The sequence below is a fragment of the Dermochelys coriacea genome, chromosome 5 (genome assembly GCF_009764565.3).
Source record: "Dermochelys coriacea isolate rDerCor1 chromosome 5, rDerCor1.pri.v4, whole genome shotgun sequence".
In the NCBI taxonomy this organism is placed as follows: domain Eukaryota; kingdom Metazoa; phylum Chordata; order Testudines; family Dermochelyidae; genus Dermochelys; species Dermochelys coriacea.
In genome coordinates, this window is record NC_050072.1 from 42,735,297 (window position 1) to 42,751,088 (window position 15,792).

Sequence of the window (15,792 nt, forward strand, 5' to 3'; positions counted from 1 at the left end):
ATAGGTATACTGATGCACCTCTAGCCTGCTTGCTTATGTCCTTTGTCAACCAACTCTCCCATCTTCAGCCTACCTTATCGCTAATTCCTCTTTAAGATAAACCCTTTTCCCTTTAAAACAGACTTTTCCCACCAAAAATCGGAGTTCTTTCATTCTGTCCCCTTCCTCATTGGACACACTTACTTGGTAATTTGATTATCTCCAGTAGCTTAACTCCAGCTGCTGGTGCTTGAAAAGCCAATGGTCCTCCTCAGTTTCCTCTTCGCTGGGCATATGGAAACCGAAGCTGACTATATAATGAATCTCCAAATTTCAGAGATGGGTTCACTTCTAGTTTGTCATTGTAAACCAGTGGTTCACAGTAGCCCTCTTTCTAACGAGAGCTGTGAGGCGTTTTCTACCCTTAGGTATTTCAAAGATACATGCTGCGTGACTCACAAATGTTTCATTTTTCTCACTATCCAATTAGAACTTGACTCCCACAATTCTCTCCTCTGACCTTTCAGTCCCATCAAACTACTTCGTTGCTAGAGTCCTCTTCATTCATTCATTTTCTCCTGCTAACCTAATTTTACTGTTTATCACTCCTGCCCTTACTTAATGGGAGTTTTGCCATTGACTTCAGTGGGTCCAGAATTTCACCCTTAATATCTGCTGGCTTTCACATTAACTCTGAACCACTGCTTGTCATCCTCTTCTGTAAATACTTACTTGACCTTTCCTTGCTTGCTAAATAGTCTTACCCTCTTCATATGATTTTCCAAGTAAGGATCTAAAAAGGGTAGAACAGTCTGGCTTTTCTCTCTGTCACAGCACTGAGGCTGCCCTTCTTTGCATGGTTAATGACATACCCCTACCCTCTGGTAATATTTTTTCTTTTCTTCTTTTCCAATTTCTCTTTGTATGTGGCTTTACACAATACAATTCTTAAGCACCTCAAGCAGAAACCTGGTGTCTAACTGAATTCATACACTTAGTGGCACTCTTTCATTTCTAATGAAGGCTTTCGATGTTCCCTTCCATTTTCTCGTATCTCAGGGCTTCACTTTTGGCCTCTTCTCATTCTGGAATGTCTAATTGTTAGCTTCGACTTTAGATATTGCTTTGTCCATGTGATATCCATCTCTTCTCTGACTCATCAGCTCTGTCTTCCAATCTTAATTCCGTAAAATGTTGCTAGACCTTAACATTCTACTGCTGCATGGCGCTGCTGTTTTTCTTAATCCCTACTCTTGAGAGAATCTTAAAATACAGTCAGGAACTCAGCTGATTTGGGGCTACCAACTGAATGAGCTGTAGTGGGCCCAATAAGTCCTCACTAAGTGACTATGCTACCTGATTGGTAAGAAGAACCAACAAATGATCATTTAAGCCCTTAGCAACAGCAATACAAGGGCTGCTCAATGTGTTCCATGCCCACAGCTGCACCAGACCTGCTTCCTACTTAACCCTTTCTCTACCCCTTGCTTGCTCCACTCCAGCCCTAGACTCTGCCTACCTGTGAACACTTCATTCCTAACACCTGGCTCTGACCACTGGCTTGTCTCATGACCACAACTCCAGCTCTGCCCTTTGGTTCTGTTCTGACTCCTGACTCCGATCATTGGCTTGCCTCCTGACCACACCTCCGGTTGTGCCCTCTGATTCTGCTCTGGCCACCAGACAGCACTACCTACTCCTTGGTTTGTGACAAATACTATGGCTAAACTACCCTCTCATTTAGGAAATGGGATCAGATCCTTTCCATTCTTCCTCGCCTTCACTGGATTCCTATCTCCCAATCCCACTGAAAACATCTGATGGCCCATATTAGCCTGCTTCTCGTGTGTTTGGCTCTTGTCTCTTCCCCTCAAATCCCGTAAGTTAGAGGTTGCCCTTTTTTATAGCTGCTCTATTGATATGGAATTCTCTCTTAAGCAATTGTTTCAGTTCTTCAAATGAGTTTAGTACTTCTCTACTTGCTTTAGTGTTCAAGAAGGCTTTCCTTGCACATCTACACTTTTAAAAATTAATCATATTTCTCTGTTTTATATATGCCTTTCAGCCTGCCAGCAAGTATGTGTTCCCTGCTCTGTCAATCATTATCTCTTTGCATCACCTCTTTTGTAAAGTGTTTTGTGATACTTGCTGAAGGATGCCATATGAAAAGTTATATTTCATACAGGAAAACATAATAAATATACCATCACTACCCTAGTATTTAAGTGCTTCATCTCAGTGAGACTTAAGGAGAGGGAAGAAAGGAAAAAAAAGGCAGGTGGGAATGGACAGTTAAGGCTTTTGGAAATAGAATATAGAGCTTTTTATCTCCGTTTGCTGGCTTGAATTCAGCCCAAGCTGGTAGTAACCAAAGCCTCTGCCATATGATAGCTATATCAGTGAGCTATGTAAAATGACTTGAGTCTCAATCCAAATTGTAGTGGACAAGTGTCAACATCAAATGCCACCCTAGCCGGCTGTTACTAGCAATATTTTTGGCAGTCTTGGTAGAGGTTTTATAGACAAAGGATATAGAGATTTATTATCCTCTGACTCCTAGAATTGATAACTCTGTCAAGGATGAGATGTATTAGTGGGATAGTGTGGGGAAACGTATATTTCCATTATCCACCCTGTTGCTTGCTTTTGAGCACAAGAAAGATTTTATCACCCTCAGAGAGTGAAATGTGGCTCACATTAAAAACTTAAATTAAAAAACTGGAAAACTTAATCATAAGGAGTGTACAGTTCAGATATTGTTGTTTTTTCCTATTAGTCTTTCCCCATCCTAACTTGTGATAAATGTATTTGTTTTTCTTTCTATTTCTTAGGCCATTTCTACACTAGCACTTGTGTCAGCAAAACTTTTGTTGCTCAGGGGTGTGAAAAAAACACCCTCAGAATGACATAAGTTTATTGCCAGCATAAGTGCTCATGTGTACAGTGCTGTATCAGTAGGAGACGTTCTTCTGTTGACATAGCTACCGCCACTAGTTGAGCTGATTTTATTATATTGACAGGAGACCTCTCTCCCATCATCATAACGTGACTGCACGAGCACTTTTACAGTGGCACAGCTGAATCAGTACAGTTGTGCTGTTGTAAGCTTGTAAGTGTAGACGTGGCCTTAGTTTAAATTTGTTAGACTATACTAAATGAAAGTTCAGTACAATACTTCACTTTGTTACCAATCACTTGAAAAACTAACTATTCTTGTACCTCTGCAGGCCCCAGGTTATGGCGATGTAAGACTTTCTTTGGAGACTATACCAGATACTGTAAATCTGGAAGAGCCTTTTGACATTACGTGTAAAATAACAAATTGCAGGTAATATCAGTTGGTTTTTGAGATTTTTTTGATAGGGAAAGTTTGGTTTCTTTAGTGCTAGTTGCTAAAGTAAATTTTAAACATGCATCTTTGTAGATGGATATCTATATAGATAATGCCACATATTGCTACCCTTTGTTGTTGTTTGAAATACATTTATATTAGAGTAAATTAAAGTGATCATAAAGCTATAATTACACCAAAGGGTGGTGGTGATACTACTGGAATGGCTTTGGATGTTGCCAAAATTCTGTGATGGAAGTCTGTGTAACTGCAATTTTGTATATTAATGTGGATACAAGTTTTAAGTTACAAAACATCTTACACGATTAGCATAAACATAAACACTAAGTTAAACTACTTCAACTAATTTCCATAAGAATAAAGGATACTTTGTGTCAACGTTAACTGTCAATAACTGCAACCCCTCAGAAGCATTGTTCAGTTTTTTTAATTAAATCTATCTAAGCCTTGAATATCAAGTTGGCACTTGATGGTATGAATGGTAAAGAACTAGGTTTATTCCTTATTGTTTGCTTTCCTCTAGCAGTGAAAGAACTATGGATCTGGTTTTGGAAATGTGCAATACTAATTCCATTCACTGGTGTGGAGTTTCAGGAAGACAGCTTGGAAAGCTACACCCCAGTTCATCCCTTCATCTTGCACTTACACTATTGTCTTCAGTACAGGGACTACAGGTAAGAGACATCAGTTTAACAATGTAACTGTGAGATATTATATGTATATAGTGGCTATTTTATGATCACAGTAGTGCAAAACTTATTCTTATCTACTTAATAAAATTTGTACACATCTTTTTCCCATTAGAGCGTCTCTGGCTTAAGACTAATGGACACGTTTTTGAAGAGAACATACGAATATGATGATATTGCACAAGTTTGTGTAATTTCTTCAAAAGTAAAAGAACATTGAAGAAAAATCCTTTTAACATTTCCCCTGGAGGTTCTTGGACCAACTTCCTACATTTTACATCTGAATGATGGCAAAATCATGTTTAAAACATCTGCAAACAATATAAGAATGTTTATTTGTCTTCTGTGAGCATTTTTGAAATGTTTTAAAATATGTTTTAAAGAGAACTATACATTTTATCTATTTGAAAATAAAATCTTTAAAGTCTGAAAATGCAGCTGCCAAGATTTCTTGCACTATTGTATTGAATATGCAGCCATCTTAAGAACTAAGTTATCTTCACAGTTGGCTTTAAAGGAGTGCCGATTGTGGCACTGACTGCAGAACTGCTTTAAGTTGGAGGGACTAGCCTCTAAATGGCAAGGGTTGATGTTGTTGTTTGTTAAAATTCAGTTCTCATTTTCATCCTTCTGTCAGGGACTTGAGGATTTGGACTTGACCTCCAGTGTGAAAGCACCACCCGCTTCCCCTGGGTACCCAGGATTGTGAGGCACCTATCCACTACCTGCCCTTAGCAAGCAGCAGTTTTGTCTGTAACTCAGCACCCTGAAACCAACACCTCCCGTCACACACAAGCACTCTGCACACCTTGCCCTCTCTGTGCAGGATAGTGATAGACAGAAACCAACCCGAGTCCTTGGAGCACTCCCTGCAGCATCCAGCCCCTGTCACTGGATACTCTTGGAAATTACCAGATACACAATTAGAATGAATTGTTGGGGGGAGAAGGAGCAGTCCATTTTTTCATAATAGACTGTGAAAACTTTTTTTGTATTCACACAGCGAACATATTTTTCCCCATGGCCTTGTGTTGGTTGATAATTTCATGCTTACCCAAAGTGGCCGGTTCGTATATCCAAGTTATTTTCAAGACTAAAGAAAAGTTCTTTTCTCTGGCTTTTCACATTTTCCGCCAGGGTATTGCACAGCAACCTTGCCTAGTTTGAAATGTTTATTTTAGACTTTCCAATATTATTTTTTTTCTTTAGTGTAAGTAAATGGAGAGAGGGTTTTTTTAAATATATGGGATGGATCATGACTAGATTACTAAATTAAGAGAGCAAGTGGTAGTGGCCAAGCTAAACTTACTCTTTCAGAGCTGTTTTAATCAGTATATGCTTGATTGATAGCTTACTCCTAAAATAGCTAAGTTGCCATGTATACATGAACAACACAGCCTACCTTCACTCTGCATGTTGTACTCCTGGGGGGAATTCTGTACCAAAAAAATTAAGAATTCTGTGCACAGTATTTTAAAAATCTGAAAAATTCTGCATATTTTGTCAAAATAATGCAATATAATCACTCTGGTTTCAGTTATTTTGGTAATTTATTTAAACTACAATACAATGGATGGAGAATGGGAGTAGGGAGCACTAGAGGAACTCCTCAAGCCCCCTTGCCTAATAGTAATGTAGGTTGGTTTGACCCTTTATTTTTAGTTATTAGTTAACAAATATATTCTCCCCCAGGAGTAATGTTGGTTAAAAAGTCAGTAAATGTTCACCCCAGGGCCAAGCCTTTCAAACATGACTAGTGATTCTGAGTAACTCCAATTTTGGATATCCAAATTGACAACTCAAAGGGGTCATTTATACAGGGGACACAATATTTTATAAAATAAGGTCCTCTAAGGCAGGTCAGCTTGTGCACCTAAAATCACATAAGAACAGCCATATTGGGTTAGACCAATGGTCCATCTAGCCCAGTATCCTATCTTCCAACAGTAGCCAATGCCAGGTGCTTCTGAGGGAATGAGCAGAATAGGTAATCATCAAATGATCCATCCCCTGTCACCCATTCCCAGTTTCTGGTAAACAGAGGCTAGGGACACCATCCCTGCCCATCCTGGCTCATAGCCATTGATGGACTGATTCTGCATGAATTTACGTAGTTCTTTTTTGAAATCTGTTAGTTTTGGCCTTCACAAGATCCTCTGGCAGAGTTCACAGGTTGATTGTGCATTGTGTGGAAAAAATACTTCCTTTTGTTTTAAACCTGCTGCCTATTAATTTCATTTGGTGACCTGTAGCTCTTATATTATGAGTAAATAATGCTTCCTTATTTACTCTCTCCATACAAATTACAATTTTCTAGACCTCTATCGTATCCCCCTTAGTCGTCTCTTCCAAGCTGAAAAGTCCCTGTCTTATTAATCTCTCCTCCTGTCACAAGGCATGTTGACAAATCTTGGCCAGAAGGAGTCACGTGACTTGGTTTGCAGAGCGAGGGGCCAAAACATACCTACACTTCACAAAAATTAATAATTTTTAATCACTGGAAAACCATGAGAATTTCATCTTGTTAGAAGATAATCAGCTAGACTAATACAGGGACTGTGCTTCCATTTTAGCCTCGCTGTAATTATGGTCTCTAAATAAATGACAGAGAGCAAGTCTGGGTCTTCAGTTCATTCATCTTTCCTCCCCCAATAAATAACCAACATGCATCTATCAGTTGAACAAAATGCTAAAGAATAGCAGTTACAGCAATATTCTTATATTCCTTCTAAATTTCAGCTAGCTAAGAGGGCAATCTGCCCTCATGTAATCCACAGAGTTCAATAGAGTAATAAGGGAAACCAAAACTACTACCTCCCCCCCACCCAAAAAACCAGAACCTAATTGATCTGACACAAATTTAAGGAGATGTAACCATATGGTAACATGTAATTTGAGCTAGGATATACAGAAGTGATGGGGCTTATCTACACAGCAAGTTACTGTATGGCAAACCATGGTGTGACTCTGCATTCCAGGACTTTCAGTGCACTAGAGCAGTGTCCACAGGGCAAGTCACAACACAGTATGTGGAGGTGTTATAGATTCACATGCCTGACTTGCCACATAGACAAGCCCTTAGACAAGTCAAATTGTGAAAGTGTGGTAACAATTACGGAGTGCTCTCCAACTGTGACAAGTTTTCTTAAGTTGCAGCCACTATTCTTCTTTGCCTTCAGCAGGAATGTGCAATTATCAGGCCAAACTCAGAGTTGAAATAGTTTCATAAGAGGAGGTAGCTGAACTCTTGACAATGGAGAGGTTACCCTTTCCCTTGATGAAAAACCCAAAATTGCATTTTAGCAAAAGAAAATGCTTAAGTTTGGTGCTGTGTGCTGAAGTACAACTTTAGTTGTATTTTTCAAGAGGGACATCAAATAGATGAAAATAAAACATTTCCACACAAGCCTGTTTTTTTGAAATTCATATCTTGAGTGTGAATCAAGTAAACTCTTCATTTTGCAACATTTTTCCCCTTCCACTGTTTACCACATGAATTTGCTGCTGCACCAGTAATGATAGAAAACCGAACAAATTTTAAATGCATAATTATTTATTTAGTTCACTGATAAACTGCAGTTGGTCTAAAATGAAAGCAAAATATTTGTTTAGATCATGGTTTTTCCACTTATCAGTATGAATTTTTTTCAAAGTACCCAAGCTCTCTCTTCAACTACTGATTAAAACAAGTCATGACATTGTGAACAATGTAGCCTGCAGCATGGCAAAATACATTTTAGCATGAATGAAAACTCTTCCTGGACTTAAATGGAAAGAGTAGTTAATGACAGCTACTGTCCATTAGGGAATTTCAGTGTTCTATTTTTATTAAGCTATAAAGTCCCATCTGTTCATATGCAAAATATAATACAGTTGCAAGTTTTATATTGTGACAAGTGTGGCATGTTCCTGCATTAGGTAATGCCATTAAAACTCTAAAAACAAGCATTCTTGTTACAGATGCTGGAATAAGACTCACATTCTTAACAGTGTGGTATGTAAAATGGAAGTTACAACTTCTAATAAGCCTGGTTCCAAGAGTACAGTTCATAGCATTAGTGATAACTACTCCAGAGCAGTTTATGACAGGCCTGGCTCTACCAGAACACAGACAGCTGCAGAATACTCAGTAGCTGATGTAAATATAACTACAAGCAGAAAGAGTGGCTATTTTGAGCCCCTACAGCCAACCTTTTTTTATATCATTGTTATACAGAAGAGTATAGTTTAGGATTATTATACTTCATACTATCATTAAAGACACTCAGCTACAAGAGACTTTTTAGTAGGAAAGGGTAAGAGAAAAAATAAAATAAATGAAGACTGTCAGAAGACAAGGGTAAATATACTGGGGCCACATCCTTAGCTTCTGTAAAGCCCCACTGTTACTTTTTGTTTGTTTGTTTTTTGTTTCCTTTATAAAATTTAGTGCAAAAAAACCTGGAATGGACACTGGCATTGCTGAAAATTTGGAGTTGTGAAATATAGTGGAGAATACACTGTGTAAATGGTCTGTTTAACGAGTGCATTATAGAAAAAATCTGCCAAATGATTTTTGCATATGTAGATTCCTAATGTAACTATTGTTTGGGGCTTAATCAGTTGTCAGGGTTTTTATAAAACAATTTTTTTTATTAAAAATAATCTGTCTGAAGGTAGATATTAGTTACTGAACTACATAAGTTAGTTCCTCCCAAGGCAGACACATGGCCAGCGTAAGCACTTCTTTCCATGTGGTCAGCCAATGAAACAGAGTAGCACTGATTCAATTTAGAGCTTAGGGATGTTTGCCCAATGTCTCCAATGCACCCCCCCAAAGTACATTAATGAGCATGTAATGCAATTATAAATAGCATTCTTTTTAGAAAAAATAAAGCTAATATTCTAATGCCATGTAGGAGTTATTTAATGAATAAAATATAAAGTGTCTTACGCAATGGATGTTGGTCTGATTTTCTTGTCTGTGTTTGTTTTTAAGACAACTTTTCTCCTCATCTCAACATGGACACAGCTACAAATTTCCCCCCTGTGCAATATATACAGCCTGACAAAATTGGGAATTTTTACCCTCCCATCACCAAACTCAGAAAGGAGCTCCTGTCTTAGTTTCAAATTCTGCTCTCGCTTACATTCCATGCAATGTCTTCTCACTAGCGCTTAGCGAAGACACTACTTCCCCTGTCAGCACAGGCATTCCACCTTCCTGAGAAGCGGTAGCTATGTTGATCTAGTGCTGTCTACCCCAGGGGTTAGGTGGGTATAACTGCATTGCTCAGGAGTGTGGATTTTCCACACGCCTAAGTGATTTAGTTATATTGACAAAAGTTAGTAGTATAGACCAGTATTTCTCAACCTCTTTGATACCAGGGACCGGCTTGCTGCCTTTCCAAACTGTGGCAGGGAGATCTCAGGGACTGGCACGGGTTCATGGACCAGTCGCTGAGAAATGCTGGAACAGACCGAGCCTAAAGTGTATCCAGCAGCAGTAGATAGCATGAATAGCAAACTGAAGAGAAACAGGTTACAAAAATATTTAAGAAAAAATACAGAAAAGCAAGGGGGTCTGAAAGTGTCAGGTTAGGAGGGCTGGGAAGAGTAACAGACTGAAAACTATTTCATGGCCTGTACACCATTCATCGCTTATTTAAAATATACAAGTTATGATATAATTAAATTCAAATATAATTCAAAAATCCTTAACTGTGTTTTTTCCCTAAGCCAGTGATTTACAACACTATATTGCTTTATTTGTTCTAATTACCTAAGTTTTCAGTGCTAATGACTTGTGCGGGTGTGTGACCAGTTTAACTAATCATAGTTAAGGATTTTTAAACTTGTGTTGTATACTGTATACACACAAGAATGAAGCACAACTTTCCATGCCTATGCTATTAGTGCCATAATGGAGACCTCCAGGGCTACTATGATGATTTGGGGACATATACAGTAGTAGAAATTCCTCTTTCCTTCTCCCTTGGCCGGGTCTCTTACTCTGATTTCTGCACATCTTCCTCCTAGCTCAGTTTTATCATCCTCTCTGTACGCACAACTCTTAATCATCCCTAGTCTCTACCACTCACCTTCTTCCCACCGGGTAAAGTTGAAATGCATATGATGCTGATAGCAAAAGCCTCTTAACAAACATTAGGGACTCTCAGTGCTAAGCAGTCGCAGGACTGACTCTCTGGCACATGTTTTAAATCCACATTGCACTCCATCACCCACATAGGCTCATCACAAGGAGCAAAGTGCTGGTCAGATCTATTTTTTCATAGCAGATCTGGTAAGAAGCAGAGCCATGCAAACCTTCACTACTGAACAACAGGCCTTTTACAATGTAATTTTTAAAACTAAATTTCTACACAGGCATACCACCACCCATTAAAGCATTAGACTCACTTCCCCCCTCAGAAGCCCTGTAGATCACTCCAATGCATAGCCTTGGTGCATAACAAGTAGCCTCTCTTTAAAAGAGATAGTGTTCATTAATTTGAAAAGCCTAAAGATGATAACTTTTATATATGGGAAGTTTAATAAGTCAATGTATTTAATATATACTAATTTATAAAGTATTCACTATACACACACACACACACACACACAAACACACGCACGATCTGTTCAAACTTGTGTGCAACAGATCTGTTTAACAGATTTATTCTTGTTTAACGAACAGACACAAAGGATTTTCTGTCTCATGTCCAAGCAGAATAGTTACAATGATGCATTTGCTACTAGCTATTGTATGCGCTTTGGGATTATATACCATTCACATTTCTAGTTCTACAACCACATGCCTCCTTTAAATCAGGAATGCTCTTCAGTGCTGCCACTGAAAGATCTGCTCCGGACATGATTTCTCAGTTGTTCTATGAGCTCTGGATTCTGCTGCTGTATCTGTTGTGCAAACTGTTGTCCCCTGTGTTGAACAGTTTTTGTAAATCAGCAAGTGAAAAATAACTGGTATGCAGCACTGATAAGAAAACAGGAAGTTTTATGATAGCTAAAGCTATGTTATGTAAATGAAGGCAAAAGCAAGCATAATTGGGATATGCATGAAAATGATAATCACGGTGTTATAGCTTTTACTACAGTATTTGAATTCTGTTCTGACAGATTGACATGTGTCCATGTTGATTTTTTAGACCCATCAGCTGCCTTTGATGAGAACTATTGTTCACTCACCTGCAGACACTAACATTAGTAAACAAAGCTGCTCTTGAGTGACTCTGCTCCCTTCCTTCCAAGAGATGCCAGCCAGCAATTTGGGTCAATTGTTCTTCTAGCCAAAAGATAATTTGATGTGGGGTTTCAGAGATGTATTCTGATACCCATTTTGTGCATGTGTAGATGAGGCCATTGGGAGAATGTGAGGTTACATGGGCTCCATTATGCTGATAACACTCAGCTCTACAAGAGGACTTCATTTCACCCACAGAGTCTCCAATCTGCATTTATGTGGTGACTAGCCAGGATTGTGGCTTGTATTGAGCTAACTGGCTGAAATTAACCTCTTATGAGACAGCTGAAATACTTGATCACTAGGAAAAACAACTGGAAGAGGTCTCTTACTCCAGGAATAAGCTCTTGAGAGAATTTTGTCCAGGTTGCAGTAGCTACCAATACTGCTTTAATTTGATGTGCACTGGGCAGGAAGGCTGCAATTTTGGGGATGGGGAGGGAATGGGTCCTTGCCAGAGTGATCCACACTTTTGTTGCCAATAATGTGAACTATTACAATGGACTCTGTGAGGCTACACCTAAAGACTATTTGGAAATGTCTGCAAGTGTACAATCTAACTTCATTCTTGACATATAAGTACATTACATGTGTGCTGTGTTGTGCACCGGCTTCCATTTGGTTTGTATCTTATCAAACTAACTGGTTTGGGTCCTGGCTACTGTAGAAACCACCTCCCTCTTCATGTGATATTGCAACTAAGTTGCTTGAAGTAGCAGCCCCTGCCAGTTTAAATGGGAGGAAGCTGCAGGATATTTTCAGCCTTACATCCTCCCTGCAGCCCTAAGTCTGACAGAGACTGAGTTTGCTGAATTTCAGATCACTCCACAAGACCTATTTATTCTCACAGCCTTTCCTCAAGTGGGTAGGCTGAATATGGCTTGAGGGAACAGGACTTTAGCTGCAGGGAACTGAAGTTTTTGGAGGATGCTAGTCCAATGCAATTTGAAAGAAAAATGTACAAGCACCTAAAAATTTAAACAGGCACTTTTAATGACCCGAGTCTAAAAAGCAAATAATGCATGAGACCAGAAAGTGAAATTGAGCTGTCAATTTGCTTTTTCAAACTGAATGAATGAAGTGCATGAAGTAAATAAACATAAAATAGTGAAAGTGAGATGTAAAGTTTAATCATCTAAGATTATCAGGAATACAAAGGCTAAAAATCAGCTTGACACTGTCTCTTTTAAACACAGCTGAGTGCTGCTTCTACAAATGTTAGGTAGTTAAAATAATATGTAAATCTTCACAACACTTACGCATGTATGAGGCTTGACAGATCACTCAGGCCACCAACACCTGCAGCAGGGCCACCAATGGCATTGGACATCATCCCCGACATTCTAGAACAGTTAACACCACAATACCAATGCTGTGTTATCTTAAATTAGTGCCTCTCGAAGTTTTTTTTACTGGTGACCCCTTTCACATAGCAAGCCTCTGAGTGCAACCCCCCTTATAAATTAAGAACACTTTTTTAATATATTTAACACCATTATAAATGCTGGAGGCAAAGTGGAGTTTGGGGTGGAGGTTGACAGCTTGCGATCCCCCATGTAATAACCTTGTAACTCCCTGAGGGATCCCAACCCCCAGTTTGAGAACCCCTGTCTTAAGTGACAAACTGCAGTTCTTTGCTGAGTTACTAGGAAGAGTACTGGATAGATTCATAGATAATAAGGTCAGAAGGGACTATTATGATCATCTCGTCTGACCTCCTGCACAATGCAGGCCACAGAATCTCACCCACCCACTCCTGCGATAAATCTCTCACCTATGTCTGAGCCATTGAAGTCCTCAAATCATGGTTTAAAGACTTTAAGGTGCTGAGAATCCTCCAGCAAGTGACCCGTGCCCCATGCTACAGAGGAAGGCGAAAAACTCCCAGGGCCTCTTCCAATCTGCCCTGGAGGAAAATTCCTTCCCAACCCCAAATATGGCGATCAGCTGAACCCTGAGAATATGGGCAAGATTCACCAGCCAGATACCCAGGAAAGAATTCTCTGTAGTAACTCATATCCCACCCCATCTAACATCCCATCACAGGCTATTGGGCCTTGTCATAAATATAAAGGGAAGGGTAAACACCTTTAAAATCCATCCTGGCCAGAGGAAAAATCCTTTCACCTGTAAAGGGTTAAGAAGCTAGGATAACCTCGCTGGCACCTGACTAAAATGACCAATGAGGAGACAAGATACTTTCAAAAGCTGTGGGGCGGGAAAAACAAAGCCTCTCTGTCTGTGTAATGCTTTTGCCGGGGACAGAACAGGAATGGATGTCAATGTTCCTTCCCACTCTGAACTCTAGGGTACAGATGTGGGGACCTGCATGAAAACCTCCTAAACTTACTTTTACCAGCTTAGGTTAAGGTACAAACTATTTTACCTTTTGCCCTGGGACTTTCCTGGGGAAGGTTTGATAAAAATCCTCACCAATTTGCATAGGTGACCACAGACTCAAACCCTTGGATCTTAAGAACAATGAAAAAGCAATCAGTTTCTTAAAAGAAGAATTTTAATAGAAGAAAAAGTAAAAAGAATCACCTCTGTAAAATCAGGATGGTAAATACCTTACATGGTAATTAGATTCAAAACATAGAGAATCCCTCTAGGCAAAACCTTAAGTTACAAAAAGACACAAACACAGGAATATCCATTCCATTCAGCACAGCTTATTCTCTCAGCCATTTAAAGAAATCAGAATCTAACGCATATCTAGCTAGATTACTTACTAAGTTCTAAGACTCCATTCCTGTTCTGTCCCCGGCAAAAGCATCACACAGACAGACACAGAGGCTTTGTTTCTCCTTCCCCCCAGCTTTTGAAAGTATCTTGTCTCCTCCTTGGTCATTTTGGTCAGGTGCCAGAAAGGTTATCCTAGCTTCTTAACCCTTCACAAGTGAAAGGGTTTTTCCTCTGGCCAGGAGGGATTTTAAAGGTGTTTACCCTTCCCTTTATATTTATATGACAGGCCTATTTACCATGAATATTTAAAGGTCAATTAATTGCCAAAATCACGTTATCTAGTTACTAGTTAATAAGTGAGCTGTAGGGGAAACTAAACTGTGGTAGATCCAGTTACAAAGAGTACAGCTGTAAAGTCAGTAATAGGAAGAACAATACAAATTTTAGTAATCCATTGCCATTTGCTTTTGTTTTGTTAAACCACTCAGACACCACTGGCATCTCTTTTCACTGATATTCCATGTTAATACTTACAGTTGTTGAACTTGAGGATTCTGCATTAAACTTGCTGCCTAGAATAGGTAAGATGTATTGCAAGTCATAATGCAGTCATATATTTAGTTATCATTGTGGGAGTCATGAGAAGCATAATATATATCGTCGTATTACAATACACAAACCAAGTTAATGACTCAAGACATATGATCCTCAACAAAATGACTCATTACAGCAATGTATTTCAAGGACATGAAGATAATATAATTCATTATACTCTACACCATGAATATCAGTTACAATGTTCTATTACTGTTCAGGGTAATCAACCATGAAAAAGAGTAAGTCCCTGTATCTCTAGAGCTACCCTAACCCAATGCCCTGGGAATTAGATGTTAAAATATGTCAGATATTTGGGCAATCATCTTAATGGTTTAAAAAAACAGCTTTGAATTATATATTGCTTAATATTAAGCTTCCATCACTCCAACTGGAGTCTTATCTAATGTTTTCCTCTAAATAACGATATATGCAAGGATAACAAATTAAAAGCTTTCTAAGTGATAAAGCCTACCCTCAGGAATCTGAGAAGGCTTATGGATTCTAGGCGGTGAGAAGGGAACAGTTAGTCTTGGGGCCACTGGTGGTGGTTTTTATTATATTGGGTAAAAATATCTAAGCAGTCGCAGGGATAGTCTTCTGTGTATGGAATGGTTTAAATGTTTGTGTTGTATTTCTGTAGAAGTTCCCAAAGCAACTGAAATAAATACATAAAAAGACCCAATAAGCGCATTTGCTGTATATAAAATGTTCAGCACATTCACTTACTCATTGGTCTTATCTATTCAACTAAATAAAAATACTTTACCCTTTTCTTCTTAAAACAGTTTTATTAACTAATTTTCCTCACAACACCTCTCCAAGGTAAATTAGTCATATCTTCTCCATTTTACAGTTGGGGAATGACATACAGAAAACCAAATTCATTGCAAATCCTTGATGTCAATGAAGTCTCATTCGTTTATATCAGCAGTGAATTTGGTCCAGGAGATTAAAGGCCTGAAACTTGAGCCACAAGTAACTTGTTCAAGGCTAGACAGTGGTAAAAATCAGAAAGAGAACTCAGGAATTCTTGGCTCCCAGTTCTGATTTCAACCTACTTGACTAATCAGGCAACCTCTGGAAATAATACAAAAAATCCATTTCATGTAGTTAGCTACAGACGGAAGAGAAGATTTTAAACTCAAAACAGATGGGATTGTCTGGACAATGCATTTGCCCAATTAAGTTACACATGGAGTTCCTGTGCAGCTTAATAAACTAAGCTGTGTAGAAAATTCACTCTATTCCTT

At 38.8% G+C, this 15,792-nt stretch overlaps 2 protein-coding genes across 8 annotated transcripts in view; one reads left to right on the top strand and one right to left on the bottom strand.

Annotated features, from left to right (window-relative positions):
* TRAPPC13 (trafficking protein particle complex subunit 13) overlaps positions 1 to 4,453 on the top strand; it is a 43,681-nt gene extending 39,228 nt beyond the window's left edge. For 2 of the 4 annotated variants that reach the window (XM_038401285.2, XM_038401288.2), the window contains 3 exons: positions 3,207 to 3,307; positions 3,855 to 4,005; positions 4,136 to 4,453. In XM_038401285.2, the coding sequence (XP_038257213.1) occupies positions 3,207 to 3,307; positions 3,855 to 4,005; positions 4,136 to 4,240 (357 nt within the window). In that variant the 3' untranslated portion in view covers positions 4,241 to 4,453. The remainder of the gene's footprint in view (positions 1 to 3,206; positions 3,308 to 3,854; positions 4,006 to 4,135) is intronic. The other 2 variants (XM_038401287.2, XM_038401289.2) reach the window with 1 other exon arrangement.
* Positions 4,454 to 10,647: 6,194 nt separating this feature from the next.
* Positions 10,648 to 15,792, bottom strand: part of SGTB (small glutamine rich tetratricopeptide repeat co-chaperone beta) — a 38,836-nt gene continuing 33,691 nt past the window's right edge. For all 4 annotated transcript variants that reach the window (XM_038402382.2, XM_038402380.2, XM_038402381.2 and 1 more), the window contains 3 exons: positions 14,480 to 14,517; positions 12,520 to 12,603; positions 10,648 to 10,939 (listed from right to left, as the gene is read on the bottom strand). In XM_038402382.2, the coding sequence (XP_038258310.1) occupies positions 10,828 to 10,939; positions 12,520 to 12,603; positions 14,480 to 14,517 (234 nt within the window). In that variant the 3' untranslated portion in view covers positions 10,648 to 10,827. The remainder of the gene's footprint in view (positions 10,940 to 12,519; positions 12,604 to 14,479; positions 14,518 to 15,792) is intronic.